Genomic DNA, 24,607 nt, shown 5'->3' with positions numbered 1-24,607 from the left:
GTACCTGCACTCTCCTCGTGCTCTGATTACTTGTGGTTTCTGTCAGGGCTGATAAGGAGATTTTTCCTCTTAGGCCATGGAAAAAAGAAGAAAGCAGAGAGCTGCATTGATTGTCAGAGGCCATTCTGAGTTTGGAAGAATCCTGGTAACAAGATGTAGGTACTACAGAAGTCATCATTTCCAACCCTTTTTTTCTCTCTCTTTTTTTTTTTAATATATCATGCTTCCTGTATCAAATATAAAAATGTGGGAAAGTAAAAATGGACAGAACACATTTGTGACACCAGCAGACTGGCTTGTCTTGCTAAATTGTCTGGACAGATTCTAACGTGATGTGGGGAGGGGAAGGAGAACACAGTGGAGGCGTGTGTGCCATGTGCACATGGAAGTCTCATTGCCCTCTGTTTAGGGTACAGAAATTGGGAAAGATTCATGGAGAGAGACCCTGAGAGCTGTGTGCCGGCACTGGCATCAGCCAGGACAAGGGAAGGACAGGAGCAGTCATGGCAGACTCCACAGCCAGGCTGGATGTCACCAAGGCTTTGTGAGCTTTGCTTTTGGTACTTGTTCCTTTTCGGTTTCAGGTGCTGACCCTGTCCCAGATCCTGCCAGGGAGGGAACTGTGCTTGGAAGCAGCCCTTGCAGACGTGCTGTGATGAGGTCAGGGGAGAGCTCGCAACTGGATGTTGCATTTCCTTGTAAGTTGGATTAATGCTCCTTATCTTGTCCTCGCTCTGGCAAATACTCCGTTTCCCTAAGTAGCATTAGGACATCACACTTGCCCTGGTCATGGATTATCTCACTGGAGGCCTGACACTGCTCACAGGAGCAACACAGGCCAAGGGTGGCTCATCTTCCTGTCTCTTTGGGGTGCACACTGGACTCTTTAAAGTCTTGGAGTGTTTTCAGCTGAGAATCATAAGGCTTGTACCACAGAGAGCAAAGGGGTCAAAATTGGAATGGGGAAAGAGAAACTTTTGCCTTCTCTTTAACTCTTGGATACAGCACTAATTGTAATTCTTCTGTAATTATCTAAAGATCAAAAAGTGTTCTGACGTGAGAGATCAGAACAAGTTGCATTGTGAGAGGGAGACTGAGAACACGTGGACGTCCCGAAAACCAGAGGAACGTCAGCTTCCCACACAGCCTGGTGCGACCAGAGCAGGCAGCAGCTGTGAGAGAGAACTTTGGGAGAGGCAGGCTCACTGCCCAAGCTCTTAGCACAGAAGATTTATGACCTGGGGGTTTTTCTGCTCTTTCATGCTAGAGGAGACAAGGAGGGGTTTGGAGAAGTGGCACAAAACGTTGGTGTAATAAATGCATTAACGGCAGAGTTCAGACAGAGAATGCAGGGCAGCACCTACACTGTCAACAGCACTGTGGTGCCCACAGAGCCCAGGGAGCCTCCATCCATGTCCATGCAGCTTCCTGACTTCTTTCACCAGCCACACTGGATCAGTTCTCCTGTGCCTGGCTGGAAGCTTGTTCAAGCAGTTCAATTACTGATCCCCATTACTGGAGCATGCAAACCTCTCATGAGCTTGGATTTACCCTCAGCCCAGAAAGTGCTTTTATCCTCATTGTGCTGGAGATGGAGCGAGGCTAAGTGACTTCCACAGGAGAGGCTGGAAATCAGTAGGAGAGCACGAAACTAGAGCTGCATCTCTTAATCATCTTGCTGCTTCAGATGTAAGTGTTACAGCTGGAGAATGAAAAAAGGCTCTATCGTTTTCCTGTGGGCACACAGTGCGGGCCAAGCAAGCCTGAGCTGACATTTCAAAGACCTTTTGTTTTTCAAGTGGGTTCCTTCCATCTGGGAAAATGCTCTATTATCTTGGGGGGAGGGAGGCAGCAACTTGCCTCAGAAATGGCTTGATCTAGCCAGTTTGTTAGATGTCGGTCCAGACATTGTTTGGATGTCAGTCCAGACCAAGGAGAGTGGATCTGACCAATGTGTTTACTTTGCCACCTGCTTTCAGAGAAAAGCACATAAGCAAATTGACTGTTTTGAATGCTTTTATGTGCTCATTTATCTTGCAGGAGAACTGTGTCTCAGATGATACTCTCCCCAGACTATGTGAAAAGCTCAAGAACTGAGGATTCTTTTCAGTGGGGGTATTTACATTCTGTTACAAAAGAAACACTGGGAGTATTTCACAGGCATTCCCGGAAAAGAAGTCGGCAGTAGCTGCACACTATCTCAATGCTCTTTAATTTGGTTTGCGTCAGAGAGATCTCAAAGTCAAGAATCACATTTGCAGATGCTTGGCCAGTTCATGAACTGCTGAGGCTGCCCAGAGGTTGTATAAAGTTAATGATGCAGAACAAAGCCTGTTCACATCTAAACTGCAGGAGGCACAGACCTGCTGCTCTCCCATCACCTTCCTTCTCTCTGGAGACATGAGCCTTGCAGGGGCTTTTTTTGCCCCACTTCAGGTGCTGTTTTCTATCTCCCAGTTCTTGTGGGGCAGCCTGGCCCTACCCTGGAACTGTTTCCCATTGCTTTAATCCCTGTCCTCACCTGGAGTTGAGGAGAGGGAAAGTCCTTGAAGTGCTTGTGCACAGACACCTGAGCAAGGAGTTCCCAATAAATATTTTCAGGAGGGTGCTTAGAGGCTTCTTGCCCTGCAGTTGAGGTAGAGGTTAATCACTGATCTTGGACAGAACTCCCTAGGTCAGAAAAGAGAACGCTGAGTTCAAGTTCAACCTGGCTGGGTGGCAGGAAGAGCACCATTATCAGTGTCAGAATTTAACCAGGGTATCCTGGCTTTTTCAAAATGCCATGGAGCCTGTGGTTAAGCCAACACAGGAGAGCTGTGTGACATAGCTCTGATAATCACAGCTTCCCTCACGCTGAGCTCTTTAGCACTGACTCAGGAGGTAAAATGTTCCCAGTGTTGCCCCTTGGGTGTTGGGAGCCTTCCAGCTGGGAACCACGCTGGGAGTCTGAAAGGCTGTGCTGCAGCAGGCATGTCTGGCAGATGGACATGGACTCCCTGACTGGTCTATCTGTTAGATCTGGGCACTTCGGGGCATTTTTTTCTTGGCTCTTGGTTCCTCTCTTTTGAGTCTTACCAGTCATTTTCTTCTTCAAAGTAACATATGGAAATGGTTTGGGATCTGCCCATAGCAAACTGGTTCTGCACTGGGGACCATTGCACACAGCCGATGTGCAGCCAGACCAAAGCCTCCATATGCCACCTCTCAGGGTCCACAGGGGTTTGTAGCCCATGAGTCATGGTGGGGTCAGAGCAGGAAGTTCAAGTGCTGTCTTTCAGACCGTTTTTGGATCATATCAATTCCTTGCTCTGTTTTTTTTTATCAGCTTTCATGTGGCAAAATCACAGATTTTACACTGTGAAACTCATCCAGAGGCTCAGACTCCCTGGCAAACACTGTGCATTGCTGGGTGACAAGTGTCCTTCTGTCCCTGCATGCGGGTACACTGGAGTGTCACACTGAAAGCTGTCAAGCTCCTACAGTCAACTCCAGAGCTTGGCCAGGGACCCAGAAGTCCTCAAATAATCTACTGTTAAATGAGAATACATTTTTGTGTGTTTTGGTTTCTAATCTATGGATCTTCCTATGAATCACTGTATGGTGCAGTGAGCCAAGGTATGCAGCAGCAAGAGAGGTTTATTTTCAGTGCTAGTTAAAGCTTAAATAAAATACAAGGAGCCAAGCCTAAAGGACACAGTGTGAACTCTACCTCTGACATGTCATGGTCCGCAGTGAGCTCACAGGTTTTAATTCCACTGGTTTTCTGATGTGGATTTTGGGGCTGTTTGGGCTAATGGCAGCTTCTGTTTGTAGACTAAATATTTGTGTACCACTAAAATGTCTTCATTCCCCACTCACCCCACCCCAAGACAGTGCACACACTGCAGCCACACTGATCAGGAGTGTTCCAGGTTGTGCTGGGCCTCTTTGAAACCCCATTTGTACCTCAAGGGTGATGGGCATGGCATGATTTAACACCTAAAACTCTGTGTGTGTGACATAACCATTGGCTGCTTCAATCTGCCACTCGTTTGATTCATTTGGTTTCAACCCCAGAGGCTGCTCCAGGATGGTGGCACCTCACAGAACATGGTCCTAAGTTGGGTGGTACCTTCAGTAGAAGCCCTGGCACTCCAGCCCCTGTGCAGCACCCCAGCTCCCCACAGGCACTGTTAATTTGGCTGTCACTGACGTACCTTTCAAGCAGCTCTTTCTGTTGCACGCACACAGCAGGCGTACGTGACGTCTGTGCTCTTATTTCCCACCTTGGCTCACACACACTTTCCCCCTGAGCTCTCCGCTGGTCTCCAGCAGCCACAGCCCTGGGCAGCAGATTGCTCCATGAGAAACCGATGCGTAAAGTTGTTTGAAATGAAAGTTGCGGGAATAGCGCTGACGGTAATGCGAGTTATTTACTCAGGAATGTTTAATTAGATGGTTAAGACCAGGATCTGACTATAATTCAGACCAGACCAAGTGGAATAGGGCTTTGTTTGCTTTTAATTTCCCTTACGTCTTTGGCGGTGTGAGAATTAACACATGGGGACGTAGGAGCATCAGCTTATGGAAGTGTGATTTAAGCTTGAAAGATCAACCAGTGCTGACTCACGAGACTTCACAGAAGTCCAGTGACCCTGGATTGGCATCACAAGGCTCCTCCTGAAAGCTGGTTCTGTTCCCTTCCTTGCTCTCCTGGCTCCAGGAGTCCGGCAGGGATTGCATCAACGCTGTACAACGGAATACTTGTTTCCCTGAGAGAGAGAGCGTTGCAGAACAGGTTTTACACACGGGGCCAAGCTTTGTTCCAGATGGGATCTATCCCAAAACAGCACCGGGACTTGTCCAAACAAGGAGGAGTGAGATGTGACATTAGCAGGCAGCTCATAAAGAAAAAAGGGAAGGTAAAAAGCCAAAAAATAAATGTGTATGTGGGAACGCAGACGACTTTTTGTGGTGTTCAGAAATTTCCAGTAGTTTTGAGTTACAGAAGGAACTATAACCAGGTGAGCAAGTAATTTGGTATTCTGATGCTGTACTTTTGACAGTGTTTCACAAATATTAATGGCTATTACTTATATTTTTTGTAAAAATACCAGCTTTGGGCTTAATGTCAGAAAATCCTGGACCCTGGCTTCTAATTAACCCAGATCAGACAGAAGTTACCAAACATTTGAGGAATGTGAGTTCAGGGGCTGGATGGGGTCTGTCAGAAATGCAGGTCCAAGATCTACACCCAAGCCACTACTCTTTATTTCTTTAATGTAAAAGCTAACAAACAAGAAACCCCACAGCAGGTAGTTCCTGTTGGCTTGTGTGTCACTGCAGAAACACCACTATCTTCTTACATCAAAATGTACATTAAACTCTTGCCATTGAGAGTAATTTTCATCGTACATTACGAGATTTTCCCATGTGAGTTATGCACAGGTGAGTGTTGGTTGAAATGATATAACATTAAAAAGCTGAGTTACGTTCTGCGTTGCAAGATCAGCAAATGCACAATTCAGGGTTCATTTCTAGGGATCATTTCTCCTTCCCGAGCCCAGGTGGGCTCTGCCCCTGCCAGCACAGCCCGGATATTCGGTGACTTTTAAAGTGATTTCTTACAGCTTTGACAGTCAGACAAAGTGAAGGGAGTCAAAGGACTCATCTCAGCCATAAAGACACATGAAATAATTCCCCACGCAGATTTAGATCGATTATAGCGAAATCTTCGCCAGACTTGAATATCGCTTATTTCCCTCCATCTACACCGATCTCCGATCTCCTAACCGGGTCCTTTCCAGGCCGGGGTTCACCAGCACCCGCGGCCGTGTCGGTGTGGAATTGATGACTCGGCGGGTCCCGTTCCCCTCAGCGTTTCGGGGTGTCCCGCTGCCCTCGGGGTGTCCCACTCCTCTCGCCATTCCCGCTCCCCTCGGGGGATCCCGCGCCCCTCAGCGAACCCCCCCACCCCGTTCCCGCCAGCCCCGCGCGCCTTAAAGCCGCAGGCTCCTGCCGCGCTGCTCTCTCGGCCGTGCCCGCGCCGCGTCCCCTGTTGCCCCTTTAAGGTTGCCGCAGCGACGAGCCCGGGCGAGAGCGAGGCGCATTGACGTCACGGCGGGCGGGGCCCGTCCGGCCGGTCGGTTTCCGGTGCCGCCGCTGCAGCGAGGCCGCGGCCGGGCCGGGACGGGCGGGGGTCCCGGTGGAGCCGCCGCAGGTGAGCGGGGCGGGGGGCGGCGGCCGGCGGCCGGGCGGCCCCGGGGCGGCAGCGGGGCCGGGGGCGACGAGAACCGGGCGGGGTGGGCGCGGAGCGGGAGGCTGCGGCCTTGGGGCGGGGCCGGTCCGGCCCGGCCCGGCCCGGCCGAGGGAGCGGGGCCGGGGCCGCGGCTCCGGGGCCGCTGCGGAGGCAGCGGCGCCTGCTCGGGCCAGTGTCCGAGCGGCCCCCGCGGGATGTGGGGCCGCGCCCGGCGGCGCTTCCGGGCCTTTGGGGCCGGTTGTGTCCCCTCGGTTCTCTGTTCCCCGCCCCGGGGGTACCGGGTCGGTGTCTCTCCGGTGGCCGCGAGTCTAAAGCGGCGGCAGCCCCGCGCTGCGTGAGGGGCGGGCTGGGCTGGGCGGGGCAGCCACGCCTTGGGGGGCTCGGGGGAGCTTTGGCAATGTGCAGAAAAAAATGCCTCGTAGAAATAAGAGTTTTCGTTTTGTCAGCGATACCGCATTTCCTGCACCGGTCTTGCCCTTCTCGCGTGTCCCGTGCCCGTGTTCGCTCACGGAGCGTAATTTGCGGGCGGTCACGGAGTCCCCGGGGTTCTCCGGGGTGTTTAATTAGCGCTGACCTTCACCGTGCGGGCTGGCAAAACAAAAGGGAGTAACTGGAGAACTTCTCGGCGCTTTTTCAGCCCGTGGGAAGGCCACGCTTTGTGTTTATGCAACGCACAATACACGTGTGTGTGTGTGCTTGGGCAGGGATTAAGTGTGACAAGAACGAAACCTGTTTGAAGTGTTGGTAATTCCATATTAACTCGAAGCCTTCTGTAATCTCCAGCAGCAGAATTCGGAGGGGCACGCTGTTATGTTGTCTCTGTGCCCAGGATGTGACTTCAGTGACTTGTCATTTCTCAAAATTATTGTGACTGAATCCGTTTTTTCCCTTTCAAAAGCTGATCCCGGGATCAACATATCTTACTGCATATTAATAAGCTGTTGCCACACTCCCTGTACCAGGTAACTTCCTTTATATTTCATCCAAAAATGCCCTGAGAAATTATTTCCTGTTTCTGTAACTCTCACAATGGTAATTTTCTTATGCAAAAAATGACATGAAATGTGTGTCTGTATACGTTTATATGTAAAAAATATATTTCGAAATGGTTTTTTAACCTTGTGGTGGGCTGAGCCAGGCTAGATGCTAAGCACCCACCAAAACTGCTCCATCACTCCCCTCCTCAACTCAGCAACAGGAAGGAAAATATAAGGAAAGGCTCCTGGACTGAGATGAGGGAGAGATCACTCACCACTTGTGATCATGGGCAAAACAGACTCGACTCGGGGAAATTGGTAATAAATTAAACTAATTAAATTTGAGCAGGATAATGAGAAATAAAGCCAAATCTTACAAACATCATCCTGGTCCTCTCCCTTCTTTCCAGCCTTAACTTTACTCCTAATTTTCTCTACCCCACCCCCCACCCCAGAGGATGGGGATTGCAGTCAGTTCATCACATGTTGTCTCTGCTGCTCTATCCTGCGCAGGGGAGGACTCTTCACACCTTCCCCATGGGAGACAGTCCTCTGTGGACTTCTCCAGCATGAATCCTTCCTGCAGGCTGCTGCTCTTCATGCACTGCTTCAGCCTCATTTCCCTTCCATGGTCACAAGTCCTGACGGAAAACCACTGCAGCACGGGATTCCCATGGGGTCACACTCTGTGCATTCCCCTGCTCCAGTGCGGGGTCCTCCAGAGGGTGTAGGGGGATTTCTTCTCCCCCATGGATCTCCAGGGGCTGTGGGTGGATCTTTGTTTCCCCATGGACCTCGCTTGGCTGCACGGCAGAGTTGCCTCACCATGGGCTATATCGCAGGCTGCCAGGCAGTCCATGTTTCAGGGCCTGGAGTACCTCTTGCACTGACCTTGGGGGCTACAGGGCTGTTTTCCATGTATATTCCCACTCCTCTCTCTGGCTGAAGTAGCCGTTTCTCCTCCCTCCTTAAATACATTATCCCAAAGGCTCTGCCACTGTCCCTGATGGGCTCAGCCTTGGCCAGTGGCAGTTTCATCATGGAGCTGTCTCACATGAGCTCCAGCTCGCAGCAGGTTCTCACAGAAGCCTCCCTATAGCTCCCTAAATCTGGCTGTGCAAACCCAATACAAACCTGAAAGGGGGGGGAGAAACTGTTTAAGAACATTTTTAAAAGGTCACAGCTGAGCTGATGAAGTCTTTTGAAAACCTGGCATCATAACAGATGTTTAAAGCTGTATTCTTTGTTATTTACAGCTGAAGAGGTATTTTTGGGATTGCAGTGTATCTGTGAAATAAGTGATGAGGTATGAGCAGGTTTAAATTACACAGGAGTTTTTAGGAGTGATGCCTGTAATCCATAACTTCCTTTAGCAGACTCTGCCTTGACATTTGAAGAACTGGCTTTGGCTTCAACCTGAACATGTCTCACTTCCGAATACTGGTCATGCTTGGCCTCTCACATTTCCAGCTTCCACCCACCTCTCTCCTGGCCATCGTCCATCCCCATGACCCCACACAGACCACGCAGCTCCTGACGTGAGCCTCCAGTCCTACAAAATGCTCAGTTTAAGCAGCAGGAAGTTCAGGTGGAATCTTCTCTGGCTTGGAGTGCTCACAGGGCTTGAATTGTTGAAGCTTTTTCAGCTCAACCAAATGCTTTTCCTTTTCTGCCTGTGGCTGTAGAGCCCCCAGAGTTTTGATTTTTGATTTCTTTCCAGGTGCTAAATAAGTTCACAGCATTTTCTTCAGCGTAGTTACTGCTCTGGTAGGTAAAGGTGGATTTTTGCTGTGGTATCAGTAAGATAATGCAGCATAATTTTGTTTTAGGCAGCGGCATCTTTGTTTCCAGTAGTTATTTAACCTTCTCCTTCTCTTCCCGTCAGCAATGGCAGCTTCCAGCAGCAGCAGCAGCGAGGAGGAGCGGAGCCTTCGGGAATGTGAACTTTACATCCAGAAACACAACATCCAGCAGCTGCTGAAGGATTGCATTGTACAGTTATGCACAGTCAGACCTGAAAGACCCATGGGATTCATCAGAGAGTACTTTGAAAGATTGGAGAAGGTAAAAATACAGAATGGGAGGGAAGGAGAGTGGAACAAATTTAAATGTATCTTTGTGATTTAGGGGCTGAGCTGCAGATTTGACCAGTGTCTGTGTTGGCTGTTTGAGATTGGAAGTGGTGCTTTTGGAAAACAGATCCTGTTTCCCAGTAGTTTGTGCACCTCTGTCATACCAAAGCATGTAGGGCAGAGCATAAGTTGACAAGGAGACTTATCCAGCTGGGATGTAGATGTGATCCCAGTCCAGTGCTTACTCATGGAAGTTGATACACAGCATTCATGGGTGTGTCTGGAGCTGGAAAACTGTGCAGTTTGACCTTGGCTGGATGCTGGTGGTAGCATTTGGATTCTTATATTGATTTCCAGTAATATGGGTAGAGCACAGAAGTGGTGCCAGTGGTATTATCCCAGGCCTGGTTGAAGTCAAATGGAAGTATTTGCATTCCAGGTCTCTGCAAGAATGAGCCTGTTTCTGCCTTCTCTTGGGAGTTCAGTGTTTCTGTCTTCTTGTGTTTGTCCTGAGGTGCCTTTGGTGGTGTTGTTGTTGGAAGCATTCTGGGATCTCGGGAACGGAAAGCATTCGCGTTGAAACAGTGATTTCACACTCTTTTGACCTGTTAATTTTGTATATTGATATCTAAGCAGGTAGGAAGAGAAGCTGCAGTGGAAATGGGAAGATTAAAGGCTTGTGCAGAGGAAAGGTTGGATACAACTGTACTCAGAACATGGAATTAGTAAATAATGCAGCTGTGACCTTGTGCAGCAGTTGTTTGCAGGTGCTGCTCTCAGTACTTGTATAGGCCAGTTAGATATTGATCTTATTTTTTTGTTCTAGTGAGTTACTAATTGCTGATGTAAAGAAGAAGGAAATTAACACTGGAGATCATAAATATGTCTGATGGAAATTGTATTTTAATGGAAGTGTTCAGGATAAATACTAGAGAATGACCAAGGGGTGCAGACTGCCTGCTGTAGCTCATAATGTATTTGGGGAACGTTTTGCTTATGAAATGAAGAGCTCTGACTATTTTTGGGGGGCATGTGCGAGTATCAGCAACAAACCAGTGAATAATGGGGTTCTTAAAAATCCTTTGTCTGTGCCCTTTACAATGCCTCCTTCCCCTCCTGGGATTCTTGCGTTTTGAAGTGCTGCTGGGTTGGGAATTTTTAAAACACCACCATGGGTATCTATAGACAAAATTTTACCAAGTAAATGGCATTAGTGTGCTTAGAATAAATCCTAAACCAATCCATATGTGGGGATATAAAATGGGATTATTAGGTGCTTTTGTGCAGTGGATTTATGGTCAACATGCAGTATTTAGGAACTTAATTTGTTTTTTAGCAAGACAACAAGTCCAGCTCTGAATTTAATGACATGAATGTTGGAATTGAATAAGTTGATGGTTTTATTCTGGTGCACATTGGCTCTCTGTGTACTCGGTCAGCCTACACTGAAGCTGAAAATAAAACTGGTTAGGTAATGTTTTTTCCCCTTAAATTGCTCTCACAATTTTGGTCAGGGTCTTTTCTCATGGGTTCCAAGTGCCCTCTAGCAGCTGTAGCTACAAGTGAAACTGGAGCATTTTTTTCTTGCCTCCTAGGATTTAAAACTTGCTGCAGCTTCCTCTGGGTGGCTTCCCCACTCAGCCTGGGCTGGGCTGAGTTGATGCAGGTAATGTGGTACCTCCACAGCTATCAGGTAACAGAGCAGTGAACATCCTGTGCTGGGCAGGAAACTCCTGACATCCGTGTCTGGAGAGCACAAATGCTCAGTACTATTATTAACCAGCTCCAAGCCAGTCCTCAGCTCTGCTACAGCAGAAATGCCTGAAACTCAATCTGCTTCACCTCCCAAAATCCTGTCTTTTTCATCTGTAATAAAGCAGAGCAACTTTTCAATGTGCTTTCTGAATTTTCATCTCTTTGAAAATTATCTCAACTATCTCAACCTCAGTATCATCCAGTATTTTTTTTAAGATGGATTTTTTGAAGGAACACCATTGGAAACTGAAGTGAGGTTGCTATTTTCTCTCTCATTCTCTTGACAAGTCATCTCTTCCACTGCACACAAACAGAGCTGATTCACTGGCATGTTATTAAAATATGTTGGAGAAATTTAAACATGCTTTAGAATCTCTGTTCAGAAACATTAAAATCGCTGCCTCTGAGATGGTTACAGCTACTATAGGAATTCAAATGTCCTCTTCTGGGTTATGAAAGCTGTTAGATGAATCTAATTACTACACATTGATTGTATAAATGGTTTTATTGTATCTCTTTGTGATGTGCTAAGGCCTCTGTTCTCTTTGCTGTACAAACATGTCTGGTAATACCAATACCTGCTAAAGATGTAATAGCTCTCCAGTGCAGGGCTGGGCTGTGTAATGCATGGAACATTTAATGTAGATATCATTATTGCAGCCTGCTAGATGAATCCTGGCTGTTGGACATGACTGTCCTCTGGAATAAGTGCATGGTTGAAATATTGTGTGTGATGCAGTTATGTGCACATTGGGCTTTATAGAAAGCTGGAATTAGGAAGTGTGACGGGCATGTAGTCACTGTCCCTGTTCCCCACAACCTGCCCTGCTCAGATACCTGAATAGCTGAATATTTTCTCATTTTTCTGAGTGTTTCTTTTGCAGAACAAGCTAGTTTAGAAGGCTATACTGTGCAATTGTGAGTTTATGGCAGAGCTTTAAAAAAAAAAAGCTTTTATAGCTCCTGAGTGTTTGGGGGTTTAAAAATATGATATAAATGAAATACTAATTACCCAGAAGAAGTTGAGACTGTGTCTGGTGCAATGACAGTTAGCAGGTTTTACAGTGTACAATTCTGAAATTGTGAAGATTTTCTTCAGTAGCTGATAAACTTAACTATGAGTATGTGAAGTGTCACCACTTCAGTATTATTTGTAATAATCTAAATGGACTTAATAAACATCTGTTATTTGTCAGGAAAAAAGTAAGGCTTACAGTTAGTGACTGACACTGAAAACTGTGAACTGCCTCATCAGCTGAAAGATCAGGATCAACACTTGGATGTAATAAATCGATGAACTTTATTCCTAAATCTTTCTCAAATCCTGGGAATGGTTATATTGATGAGTACAGAGCAAACTGAGTGTCTTTATCCAATATATGTTTAGTGGTGAGGAGCTTCCAGACTTGGACAAACACCTTTTTCTCATAAACAGTGGCTAAATCCAAGGGTAACTGAGAATAACAACTGCCTCTGTTTCTTCAGGCCCTACTGTAATTTTTCTCTGATCTGTTGGTGTAATAATTGTGGTTTAGTATCAGAAATTATAAAAGGTATCTATTAGAAAGATGAAAACTGAGATTATAGGATGTCATTCCATGGCACAGGGTTGTCTGGCAGTGTGTAGTATGAATATCTGGAGACTTATGGTTTAGTTGACACAGTGGTGGTTGGAGCTGATGATCTTGGAGGTCTTTTTAAACCTCATTCTATGGTTCTATTCTATGATTTGTCTCATTCAGGGAGAATCTTCTTGGTGAGCGTGTGTATGGGCTATTTAGAATAACTGGTATATTTTAAATTTATACATTATCTTACCCACCTGTAACTTATTTCTGTGTCCATCCCTACCTTACTATACTAAAAAAAAAAGTTAATATTAAATTTTGATTCAGACAGGAGTTACCAGTTGTATTTTTTTGTGTTAATGCAGTTTCCTTCTCCCTGAGTAGGGCATTGCCCTGAGGAGTCTCTTGAAGAGTGTTTTGATAACAGCTCCCTCACTAAATGCTGCTGAAGTGCTTCAATCTCTGATCACAATATTTAATATTTTATGTGATACTGGAAAAAGCCCAGCAGCTGGTGTTCATGTATTTAAAAAAGTGTCTTTTTTAACGGGTTAAGTATTTTGTATGTGAACAAACATGTTCTGTGGTTGATGGTGAGGCAGTTTACACCAAACACTTATTACTGCTCAGGCTATTTTTAATTTCATCTCTGTTGAGACTTGTTCCTCTAAAATCAGACGACAGAATTGAGTTTTAAATACATTTTGCTCCCATGGCTGGGAAATGTAGCACCATTTTATCAATGGGCAAAGAGCAGGAAGTGAAATGTGAGGCGGTGGAGCTCCTTGGCTCTGGGAGAGGGGGAATGTAAACTGCCAGGAATGGTTATCCCATGGCCCTTTCCTCAGGCCGGTGCTGTTATCCAGAGCCTCGCTGCCCAGCTGGGATCAAGGACACTGGGACTAACCCAGCTTTTACAAGGGCTGGAGCTCTGGGAGAACAGATGAGTCCTTGTTCTTTTACAAAATGTCCCAAACCCCTGTTTCCTTACACTGGGAAAGTCATTTGACCTGTTATGATGTCCATGCTCTGACTCCAGGGTTGACTGGTTTGTTTTTAATCTGATTTTAGTTGATTGAGGTGAATCTTATGAAGAATTCAAGTTTCTGTGTGTCAAGTTAATTAGAATTTGTTTTATTGTAAGTACCCTGGTCTTCTACAGTATCACTACAACACAAGAGGTAACTGAGGGAAATAGGGAAAACGTGTAACCTTGTGCAAGGTTTGCATGTGGTTTGCATAAAAAAATCCCACTTTGGCCTCCAGCATCCTTCCTCCAGCTCTTTTGAAAGCAGTGTTCATGTTTCTTTCTCCTAAAATAAATGTTGGTTAATCAGTATCAAGTTGGTCCATGACTCAACCTCTTTCAAAAGCTTCTCATGTAACATGGATTTCTGAGGAATTGCTCCTCTGTCTTTCAACTCCAAAAAGGCTTTAACACCTTGCAGCTGAGGGGAGGAACTGGGGGGTTTGCAGCTGGGGAAGTGCCTTCAGCATTTGGGGAATGCCTTCATCACCTGCTGAATACACTGGCAGAAAGTGGAATCAGCTCGTTCACACTAATAGTTTAATAAATGGAGAATAACTCGATAAGATAAACACCATTGTGATGTGACTGGTAGGAATGAAAGGCACATCTACCATGTGTTTTGAAAGGCCTTTGATCTTGGATGCTGCAGTCTCCTGTTTGCCTTCATATGGGAATAATGGTACACAGGAAGCTCCCTGGTGTTGGCAGGCTGGGCTGGAACATGATATATGGCTGCTTTTTTTTCTCTTTGGATTATGTGACACAAACACATCTTCCTTCCTGTTTAGGAGGAAACAAAGCAGTTGTTGAATCAGCTGAAGTCTGGTTCTCGCTCCGACTCCCGGGAGGATGAGATCTCCCCTCCTCCTCCCCTCAACCCTGTGGTTAAATATCGATCACGACGTGGGGCCATCAGTGCAGAAGTCTACACAGAAGAGGATGCTGCCTCTTATGTTAGAAAGGTGCTCTGACTCTTTAACATTGCTGAAAATGACATCCACAATCCAGAGTTTATCTAAACCCACCTTCTGTCCAGAGTATTGAATAACACCAGGCTCCTGGAGCCTGTTATGTCATAATTGCTGGGAAAAGCAGAGCTGTGTGTGTGGCTGTTTAACCGGAGGACAGAATAACCTATCATGCAATTAAACCATTCATGCATTACTTAGACCTGTTCCCTTTGAAGTCATGTGTATTTAGATGTGCATATGTTTAGATATGTTATATATAATGTGCTTCCAGTTGTTTGGCAGCTGCAACAACATTTGGCCTAATGGCAGAGCAGACTTGCTGCTGTTCCCAGGAAAATACAGGTTGAACAGGTATTTGTCCTCTTGCAAAAAAAAAAAAAAAAAAATAAACTGAGCATGGAATGGTGCTTTTCAGTTGCATAAAATACAAGATTGTATTTTCCTTGTGTTCAAACTGTCTGTAAACATTAACTATATTTGGGGTTGTATTTATAGTGCTTGAAAGAAAATGGAAAAACTCAGCCAGTGTTTTGTAGCAATTTAAGTTGTTTATTTACCATGGGAAATGCAGAAGTTTTTAATGAGAAAAATTATCCATTTGCTTTCTCTGATTCTCTCCTAGGTTATTCCAAAAGATTATAAAACCATGGCTGCTTTGGCAAAAGCTATTGAGAAGAATGTGCTGTTTACCCATCTTGATGATAATGAAAGGAGGTAGGAGCAAATCTTTGTGGGGTTAAGGTTTGTGGATGGGCAGAGTTCAGAAGAGCTAAATGTGTCACAAATCTGCAGTGACTCTGCAGTGGTCAGTGGAACCACACAGAGCTCCAGGAGCAGCCTTGGTGGGTTGGGGGTACCGATGTGTAGAGTTGTGCAGGCTTTTGTCTGATTTTGGTGTCCTCTCCTTCAGTGACATCTTCGATGCGATGTTCCCCGTCACTTACATCGCAGGAGAGACTGTCATCCAGCAAGGCAAGTGACAGTGTGTGCACTGGGGAATCACTGGAGGTGGGGAGCAGGCTCTGGTCTAGTGCTCTTGGTAGTTTGTGTTTATTTTTTAATATAAAAGCGGGGTCACTGCAGCCACGCAATTCTTGTTGTGTTCCCTGAAGCACAGCTCACACTGAAGAGAGGAGTGGGAGCCACTGGAGGAAGATGTGGCTTCCTTGAATAGATTATCTGTTGGGAATATTGTCCTTTGATGGCTCTGTAGAAATGTTATGTCAATTTATGGATCTGGTTCGCCTTTCCAGTAATCCTGGAATTGCTGCTGATCTCCTGGATACCAGTAGATGTCCCCTTTCACGGGGCTGAGAGGAGTGTGAAATCAGCAAAATGAGACATTTCACCCTGCAAACTGCAAAAATTTGTCAGCCTTATTGGAGTCTAAACATCAAAGTTGGCAGAGATGCCAGTTCTTTCTTAATATATTCAAGTTTTTGTATAATAATTTTTTTCTTCTCTTCTTTAGGTGATGAAGGTGATAACTTCTATGTTGTTGATCAAGGAGAAATGGATGTAAGCATTCCTGGTAGTTTATTGATGATACATTCATTCCTAGCAGAAGAATACTCTGATATTTGTAGGCCTCTTCTACGGACCTTGCCTTTAGTTGCTTTTCTCATTTTAAGTTCTTACTTATAGAATTTTGTTTGGCTCCTTAATGCCTCAGTCTGGCTGCACAGAGTGAGTTTCAAAACGAATTATTTGGACACAATACAGATGTTTTATGAGCGCTGGGTGGAGTTGAGGTGTGGGACAGGCTTTAGGAGCAACCAGACTTTATTTTCCAGCCCAGCTAATTCATAGCTCTTTATGACACGGACCTTGCTGAGATGTTATTTCTCAGGAGTCTGTGGGTGCAGAGTGTGTGCCTGTGGTGTAGAGGAGAATCCCTTTGTCAATTAAAGCACAAATTGTGCTGGGGTTGAAGCGTTGATAAAACCCTGAAGTGATCAACTCTGTACAGATGTGAGAATTTCCTTTTACTCCCAAAGGAATGGAGAACAGCAGGAAGCTGAGCTGTGTCTGACCACGCTCTGCCTTGCAGGTTTACGTGAACAGTGAGTGGGCAACCAGTGTGGGTGAGGGGGGGAGCTTTGGAGAGCTCGCCCTCATCTACGGCACCCCCCGAGCTGCCACCGTCAAAGCCAAGACGAACGTCAAGTTGTGGGGCATTGACAGGGACAGCTACAGAAGGATCCTGATGGCAAGTATCCCTCATAACCTGGAATTGTGCTTTGGGGTTTATGTGTCCTGTGTATCTGACCTTCTGCCTGTGCCTGTCCTTTGCTGGAGTTATTTATTCCAAATCCTGCTGTCTCTTCTGTAATCAGAAAGCTGATTACTCAACGTGCATCTCTCAGGCACAGGGCAAGGGGGAATCTTGCATTAGTGAGCAAAACAATACCAGTATTAAACTGAACTGAGAGTGTAACAAGGCTGCAGTAAATGCTGAGTACTTTAGGAATGTTGCTCAACTGGAATATTACTGAGAGAACTCAATTTCAAAACATTTCATCTTGTGGGTTTGGGGTCTGTGAGACAGAACACAGTGTGTCTGGTTAAATTTGTTTGTGTCTTGAGTTTTATTTGGAGTAGAAAGAAAACTTACTTTGTGTGCTTTTTTTTTTTCTTTTTTTTTTTTTGTAGGGAAATACTTTGAGAAAGAGAAATATGTATGAGAAATTCCTTAGTAAAGTATCTATATTGGGTAAGTGAGAAGAGTTTTGTTCTGGAGTGGAATCAATTGCCACATTGTAATGAAGCTGTTGCCCAGCATTATGATTACAGGCTGTTGTGATAATTCATCACAACTGCTTCTCTGCATCAATCCAGAATAACTCTAATTCAGGTCTTGATCACTGATGCATAAATGCAGCCAGAAATACACTGACCTCTGTATAAATACAGAGCAAAAGGTGCAATTTGTGCCTTGAGAAGACACTCCAGTAATGAACTCTTAACTCTGTAGAATCTCTGGACAAGTGGGAGCGTCTCACTGTGGCTGATGCCTTGGAACCGGTACAGTTTGAGGATGGGCAGAAGATTGTGGTCCAGGGAGAGCCTGGAGATGAGTTCTTCATTATCTTAGAGGTAAGTAATTAAAAAATTAAAAGCTCAGAACTTGTCTTTTTTTTTTTATTGTGTCCCTAAGCAGGCACTTGGAGAAGAACAAAACATAGGAATGTACTTCCAGAGAATCCCTAAAGAAATATCATCTTGCTGGGCATGCAGTAGCTTGGATTTAGTTTTGCTGTTTTCACAAACGGTACTTCAGGAAAAAACTGACAAGTTTCTGACTGAAAGCAGTTTATCTTTTTCAGAGGACCTGTTCTAGATAGCTGGTAATGCCTTACTAGTGGTGTCATTGTCTTCTGTCTGGTGGTTTGTGTTTTTTGTGGATTTTTTGCTAGTCATAACATAATATTCCTGCCGTTATGAGGAAAACCAGGAAGAAGACACTATGGATATGTAAATGTTCAAGATGTTTTATGCTTAGAGAGGAGAGGAGCAGTTCACCTACAGTAGTTAGGTGAACTGTGCAAGGACTGTGATGGTTTTTTAACTGAGGCCTCAGAACAGTTATTTCTGCAAAGCAGCTGATTCTGTGTGAAATTCAGTGTTTGGAGTGATGTGGCAATTCCAGTTGTTTGACTGCTGTGATTTATTGAAGGGCACAGCTGCAGTGTTACAGCGTCGGTCAGAAAATGAGGAATTTGTTGAAGTGGGCAGACTGGGACCTTCTGATTACTTTGGTGAGTTATATTGTGACAGCTGTGGCTACAGACACCACTGTCACCATTTTGTCTGTGCTGTGTCAATGGTAGAGATGAGATGGATTTGCTTAATTACTGTTTTGGGCTCATGTGGTTGCTCTCAGTGTTGGGTGAGTATCAGAGTCACTTGGCACTTAGGTGTGCACACAGAAATATGATTGTTCCACACTGCTTTAATGTAGAAGAGGCCTGGTGATGATTTGGCCTGACCTTCCTGCCCTGAGCAGAGCTAAATTTGAAATGACATCATATTCCTCAGGGCTGTGTCCAGTTGAGTTTCTTGTGTCTCCAGGGATGGAGATCCGACAGCCTCTCTGGGCAGGTTCTTTCTCTTTCTAACCAGCCTTGTTGGAGTGGTTTTTTACTTCATGCCTGACAAGAATTTCCTGTTCTGCAGCCTGTTGCTTTCTCTCTGTCTTTCACTGTGCAGCCTGGGTTTGTCTTTGTAGTCACTCATTACACAGCTGAAGACAGCAGTCAGATAAGAAAATTCCTTCCTTGGCCTTCTGTTCTCTAGGTCAGAAAGGAACCTGGTCAGAACCTGCTGTTTAATGGTTAATACAGCCCTCTCCCTCTCAAAACCCCGAATGTTTTCCTCATGTTTTAGGTAGTTCCTCTCTTTCCTCTTGCTAAAACCTTTTGGTTGTCCAGGTTTTCAGCTCTGTAGATGATGTAAGCAGCAGATGCTCTGTTGCAAGGCCTGGCCTGTGATGGACTCGAGTGCATGGGCTCTACCCAAAGGTCTGCTTAGCTCAGGATCTAGGATTAGACTTCATTCTATCTGTGTCATTTCATACTTTCTAATATTTCCCTCTGTGTTCTCTTGAGTTTCCCACTCTAAAAGGAAATATTATCACAGTCACTGTGTTCAGGTACTGCAGACCTTTCCTTCAGGGGTTTAGCTCTCCCTTACAAGCTCCTTATTCTTTTGCAAGCTTCTCTTTTGGAGGTGACTGAGTTTGGGAGTTTTAATTGGGCACAGAGGAGAAGCTTTTATCATTTCTTTTGAACATCCCTTCTGATAATGCAGGCAAAAGTGTTCTCCAAGGATCAGTGAGTTCTTTCCTCAGTCCTGAACATGGAGAGAGCTCAAGTCCAAAACCAAGCAAACAAAACCCAAAAGTTGCTGCTGTGTTTTCTTCCATGCTTGTTGCAGGAATGTTAGGGGTTGTTTCTGTTCCTGATAAAAGGGGCTTGTTGAAAACTTCATTTCCAAATATGTTGCTCAGCAGTTGAAACAAAGCTTTTGGCATGTTTGTGCATAACTTAAGAAATGGGGATCCAGTGGGACTTCAAAATGCTCATTTTCCACAGCCTCGTGACAGAGTCTCTGTTCTGGCCAGCAGTGGGTCAAAGGCTTCTCTCTGGTGCATGAATGTTTTATTTGTTTGTGTACTTCAGAACCATGCTCTTGTTGTCCTGAGTTTCCTAGAAATACCAGAATTGAGCAGTACTATTAGAAAAATAACTACTTGTTGGCTAGGAAAATTACATGGAAAATTGAAACATGACCTTTTCTCAAACAGACACAGTACTGAAAATCTTTTAGGCTTTTTTTTTCAGAGGGACTTGAATGTGGACGGGCTTTTTAATAGCACAATCATCAAGTAGGTTGTTGGTTTTAAACTGCCTTCACAGGTGCTTCTAACATAACTACCAGGTACTTGTCCTGAGCAGTGCTAAAGGCTGAATTACCTTCTCTGTGATTTGAAATGGAGTAGGGTCACTTCTTTGCCTCTTTGCCTGCTGATTGGTAACTCTGTTCCCTCTTTGTGCTGTCCCAGGTGAGATTGCTCTGCTGATGAACCGTCCTCGTGCTGCCACCGTCGTGGCTCGTGGCCCCTTGAAATGTGTGAAGCTGGACCGGCCCCGGTTCGAGCGTGTGCTGGGTCCCTGCTCGGATATCCTCAAGAGGAACATCCAGCAGTACAACAGTTTTGTATCGCTGTCTGTCTGAAACCTTCCTCCCTGTCCAAGCTATGCTTCACGAATGCAGACTGCTTTTTTTCCCTCGTGCAGAGCCACATCACCACTGGCATTTGCAGCTTCCTGTCTGGTTAAAAACAAAAAAAAAAAAAAGAAAAAAAAAAGGAAAAAAAAAATAAACTGCTTATCATGGCACTGTCATTAATTTAGAACATATTATTTCTGTGCTCTCTGTCCCATTAAATTAATAGAAAAAGTTCAATGGAGACGTTTGCTTCTCTCTGTGCACCAGTGTCCAACTCAGGCCAGTGCAGCCTTGCTTCAGCGAGGGAGAGACCTCCTGGCACCACACCATTGCCATAGAGTAAGGAGGTGACAGTAAAGAGGGGGAAAAAAGTTCTTTTAAAGGTGTTTCTCAAATTGTTGGGCAGATTTTAAGGCTGTGGTCATCACCTGCTGTATTTCTTTTCACATGAGAGCTACCCTTGTAATTGAGCTTCTTGGGGCTTGGGGTTTTCTGGGTTTCTTTTTCATTTTCTGGGTACTGTAATCCTGGGTTCAATCGTGAGGCATCAGCTGCTAAGAAAGCCACAGTTGGAATTTACCAGTATAATTGTTCCTGTGTCTGCTGGTTTAAGATTGCTTAGTTCTGTTCTTGTCAAGTGTAAATCAAAAGCTTTCCAGGTTAATAGTTCTGGTGAACTACTGCAGTTGTTGATCCATTTGCTGACTTGCCGCAACTGATCTTTTTCACTCGTTCTTTCTCCAGCCATAGGTTTGCCATTTAAAACTCTTCCTGTTCCAGGTGGCAAGAACCAAATGCTACATTAAATGCCTGACTTTGGTCTCTGTGTACTAGATTGGTGTAAGAACGGTGCAGCTGTCCAGCTGTTAGTACTGTTCGAGTGCTTAGATTGGTGTAGAAGCCGAAAGCAAACATTTGATTTTCCCTGTGAATTGTTTTGTTAATCCTCAGATGACTTTTAAAAAATCACCATCAGTTCAAATGACCCTTTGTTACCAGGGAAAATAAATGCTGAGTGTTTTGGCCAGCATCAGTTGCAGGTGACAAGATTGCTGGTCTGTAGAGCTCCATTATTCTTGGTAGAGAATGTGAGGCAGAAAAACTGAATGTTTGTTTGAACTTTCCTGCAACACTCAGTTGCTTTTAAGGTTTTAGAGCTGTCAGTTCATCATTTAAAAAATGGTTCACTATAAATCTAGTTCAAAGCCAAAAGGTGCATTCTCTTTTCTTGCTTATGGAATTTCCACCACACTCATTTCATCCTCGCTCTTTTTTTTCCAAGTCCAATCTGTTGCGGAGTCTTAAATGTATTTCAGTATTTCCCAGCTTTGTGTTCCATTACTCTGTGCTCACCAAGACTTCCCAAAAGTTTTTACTGAATTCCACGGTTCAATAATTGTAGGCAATTTTTAAGGTTTCCTTTAAACTGTAATTTATATCAAGTAGCATAGGTTTGTATTTGGGAGTGACAGCAAGCAGTTTGGCATTTGTTATGCAACTACTTTAATGATGGAGCCCTTGTTTTATTTCCTTTCTGAGGTGGTGTGGATTCAAATCCAACGTTTTCCCAGGCATGGAGAGAATCAGGAAGAGTCTGCTAATTGATGCAGAATAATACTGAAGGTATCCAGCCCTTACAAAAGGTTTCAGGGTATTTCTGAAACTGAAATCCCAAGAAGGGGATTGAAATGCTTGTGGTTTGAGTTCTCTATTGAGGAGATGTTGAATAGAGGATTTCTGCCAGAGTCCTTAAGGAATAAGCAAATGCTACCTTTTTTTGGTTTCTTTTTTTTTTTCCTTTCTTCCTTTTTTTGGTAAAACTTTTTTCTTAAGTTTTAACTCTGCAGGTTTTTTTTCTTCATATGTGTTCTTTGTGTTACATTAAAGCACCAAAAACTGTGTAAACCAGTTAGAGCTCCACAAAAAAAAAATGCACATTTTTTTTATATAAGGCTTTCTAATCAAGTTTCACTACTGCATCTTTTTAGCTTGCTGTTTACTCCCTTTTGTAGTTTTACCTACAAGATTTTAAGATAAATCAGCTAAGTCTGAGTTAAATATTAAACACAGTTATAGCTTTACCTTTGTGTGCAATTTCAATATGTTTGAAACCACAATTGGCATAGTTTTGCCTTAGCTAACATTCAGGGCTTTAGAAGTAATTTTTTGCTAGTCTATCTTCAGCAAATTGATGAAGTCTATTGCCCTAGGAAGCTATAGTCAACCAGAGGACCATTTTTGTATTGTTACCTGACTCTATAAATCTGATTTACTGTATGTGCTAATATATTATATTATATTCCTTTTGTTATAGATTGTCCTAATGGCAGGTAAAGCAATAAAATGATTTAAATTCTTAAATGCAATCAGCCTCTTTTATTTTATTCCCCACCCCTGCCTTGTGTTTTCCTTTGGCTTTAGAGGGTTTGTTATGAATGAGGCAGCAGAAAATAAGCAGCTTAATGGATTATCCTGGTGTAAACTCCAGAGGGGTGAGTTCAGGTCCTGGCTTCCCCCTGGAGCCTGGGGAGAGCTTGGTCTCCACGTGCCAGCCTGGGAATTCCTCTGGAGCTCTGGCAGCAAGAAGGTGCCTGTGTCCTCTTTGGCTCCTGGCAACTTTTGCTGCTTTGATCTCTCCAAGTTGGTAATTCCCAGCTCAGCCATGATTCTTGGAGCTCAGGAGCCTTTCCAAGTCGGCTGCTCCCATCTCTGCAACCCGTTTAAAGAAGGTTTTGAACATGTGATGGATAATCATGAATAAGTTGTTGTGGGAAATGGAAAAGGGGGGTTTTCAACTGTGATGAAGTAGGAAAAAAATTTGAAGAGTGACCTGAAACAGCTCAGACTTGGATGTGTTTTACATCCAGCTCCAAGAAAGCTGTATCACCCAGCTTTGAAGGTACAATAAAAATGGATCTATCATGTAAAGGAGAACAAAAATAAGAACTTTGTTACTGGACCAGCCATTTAAATATCTATGGGTTTGTTTCCTTCACCCTGCCCTCCCTTTCCCAATCCTCCCCCACTGAAAAAACCAGGCTGAAACCAGAATTTTATTACCTAAAGTGAAACTTTAAACCCTCCACTTCCAGCCTCATAACTGGAAGTATATACTCTATAACTACAACTTCAATTTAAGCTTATCTTCTGTTGCCATGTGCTTCCTGGTGAAGCAGCAAACGGTCACCATTCCATGACAAACGATGGAATTAATTCTGGGTTTGTTCTGTGTGGTGAGAGCACAAAAAGTCACCGGTAGAGGGAGATAAAACTTTGGGAGTTCATTGTCCTGGACAGAAATAACCAACACAGCAAACATGCTGAGAAGGAGTGAAATCCTCCTATTTTCATCTGTTCTCTGTCCCCAAGAGTGAAAAAGTCAAGGATTCTGTTAGAGACTGTTGGAAATGCAAGGACTTGTCTGAACCACAATTTGGGAGACTAAAGGAGCCTGGAGTGGGGTTTTTGGTGGGGTTTGTGTGGGGGTTTTGCTAACCTTTGTGGCCTCGGAACACTGGGGGAGTTTCTTCACTAAGAAACACTCCAAACTTCCTCAAACCTACAACTGGGCACCTGTAGGGCCGCACCAAAATTAGAACTGCAGCCTCTCCTGTGGTTTGCAGTTTGGGAACAGGTGCATTGCCAGATTATTGTGGAGTTAAATGAAGCACCAGCACAATTCCCTGTGGAAAACAGCTGTGGTCAAATGAGCTTTGTTCCTTCCTTGCATCATCCAGGCACTTGTTGGTGTCACTGAGTTCCCTTTAGGCCGGGCAAAATTCCAGTCCATGGGAAAAGGAGCCAGTGGTGGTGCAGCAGCCTGCTGGGATCCTGTTGAAATGCTGCCTGACAGCTTTTGTGCAGGGATTTTGGGATCCTCTGGAAGGTCTGCAGTGCTGTGGGTGGGTTTTGTTTAAACTTAAAGGTTAGTTTAGAATGAGTTTCTGGTAGATTGGTTATGGTGTGGGGTTTTTTGTTGGCTTTTTTCCCCCTTAAGGATGATAAATTATCAACAGAGTTCTCAGCTGCTTTCCCCAGGCTGCCAAAAGGCTCAGTGTAATAATTCCTAACAGTTGAAGGAAAAAGCCATTAAAGAGAGCTTCACTAATCCAGTTATTCTTGAACCTTGTTGGGAGGTGAAGGCTGAACTGGGAACTGAAATACCCACAATAACTCCCTCCCTTTTTTGGTCCCCAGTTTCTGTTGCATCTCCTCAAAATGCAGACCTGGAGAGGGGGGAGAGACTGGGATACCATTTCTATTTTC

At 44.6% G+C, this 24,607-nt stretch overlaps 1 protein-coding gene across 2 annotated transcripts; it reads left to right on the top strand.

Moving 5' to 3' along the window:
• Positions 1-6,103: 6,103 nt before the first annotated feature.
• Positions 6,104-22,707, top strand: PRKAR1A (protein kinase cAMP-dependent type I regulatory subunit alpha). Of its 2 annotated transcripts, XM_048323606.1 has the most exons (12): positions 6,104-6,199; positions 7,137-7,200; positions 9,101-9,279; positions 14,429-14,602; positions 15,234-15,325; positions 15,522-15,583; positions 16,083-16,129; positions 16,662-16,820; positions 17,264-17,324; positions 17,586-17,707; positions 18,288-18,369; positions 20,175-22,707. In XM_048323606.1, exons 3-12 carry the CDS (start codon positions 9,103-9,105, stop codon positions 20,345-20,347), a joined length of 1,149 nt encoding a protein of 382 aa, XP_048179563.1. In that variant the 5' UTR covers positions 6,104-6,199; positions 7,137-7,200; positions 9,101-9,102; the 3' UTR covers positions 20,348-22,707. The 2 variants fall into 2 exon arrangements, with proteins under 2 accessions (XP_048179563.1, XP_048179564.1); XM_048323607.1 differs by lacking the exon at positions 7,137-7,200.
• Positions 22,708-24,607: the final 1,900 nt, after the last annotated feature.

Source organism: Corvus hawaiiensis, chromosome 19 (genome assembly GCF_020740725.1).
Source record: "Corvus hawaiiensis isolate bCorHaw1 chromosome 19, bCorHaw1.pri.cur, whole genome shotgun sequence".
In the NCBI taxonomy this organism is placed as follows: Eukaryota; Metazoa; Chordata; class Aves; order Passeriformes; family Corvidae; genus Corvus; species Corvus hawaiiensis.
The sequence above is the reverse complement of the archived record's forward strand: the minus strand, read 5'-3'. Positions and strand labels throughout refer to the sequence as shown.

What these genes read in the sequence shown, in the direction of transcription:
- PRKAR1A (XM_048323607.1), top strand. Translation starts at nt 9,103, where the DNA reads ATGGCAGCTTCCAGCAGCAGCAGCAGCGAGGAGGAGCGGAGCCTTCGG. An exon ending in ACTTTGAAAGATTGGAGAAG is followed by an intron (nt 9,280 to 14,428) that starts GTAAAAATACAG and finishes CTTCCTGTTTAG; the next exon opens with GAGGAAACAAAGCAGTTGTT. An exon ending in GCTACAGAAGGATCCTGATG is followed by an intron (nt 16,821 to 17,263) that starts GCAAGTATCCCT and finishes TTTTTTTTGTAG; the next exon opens with GGAAATACTTTGAGAAAGAG.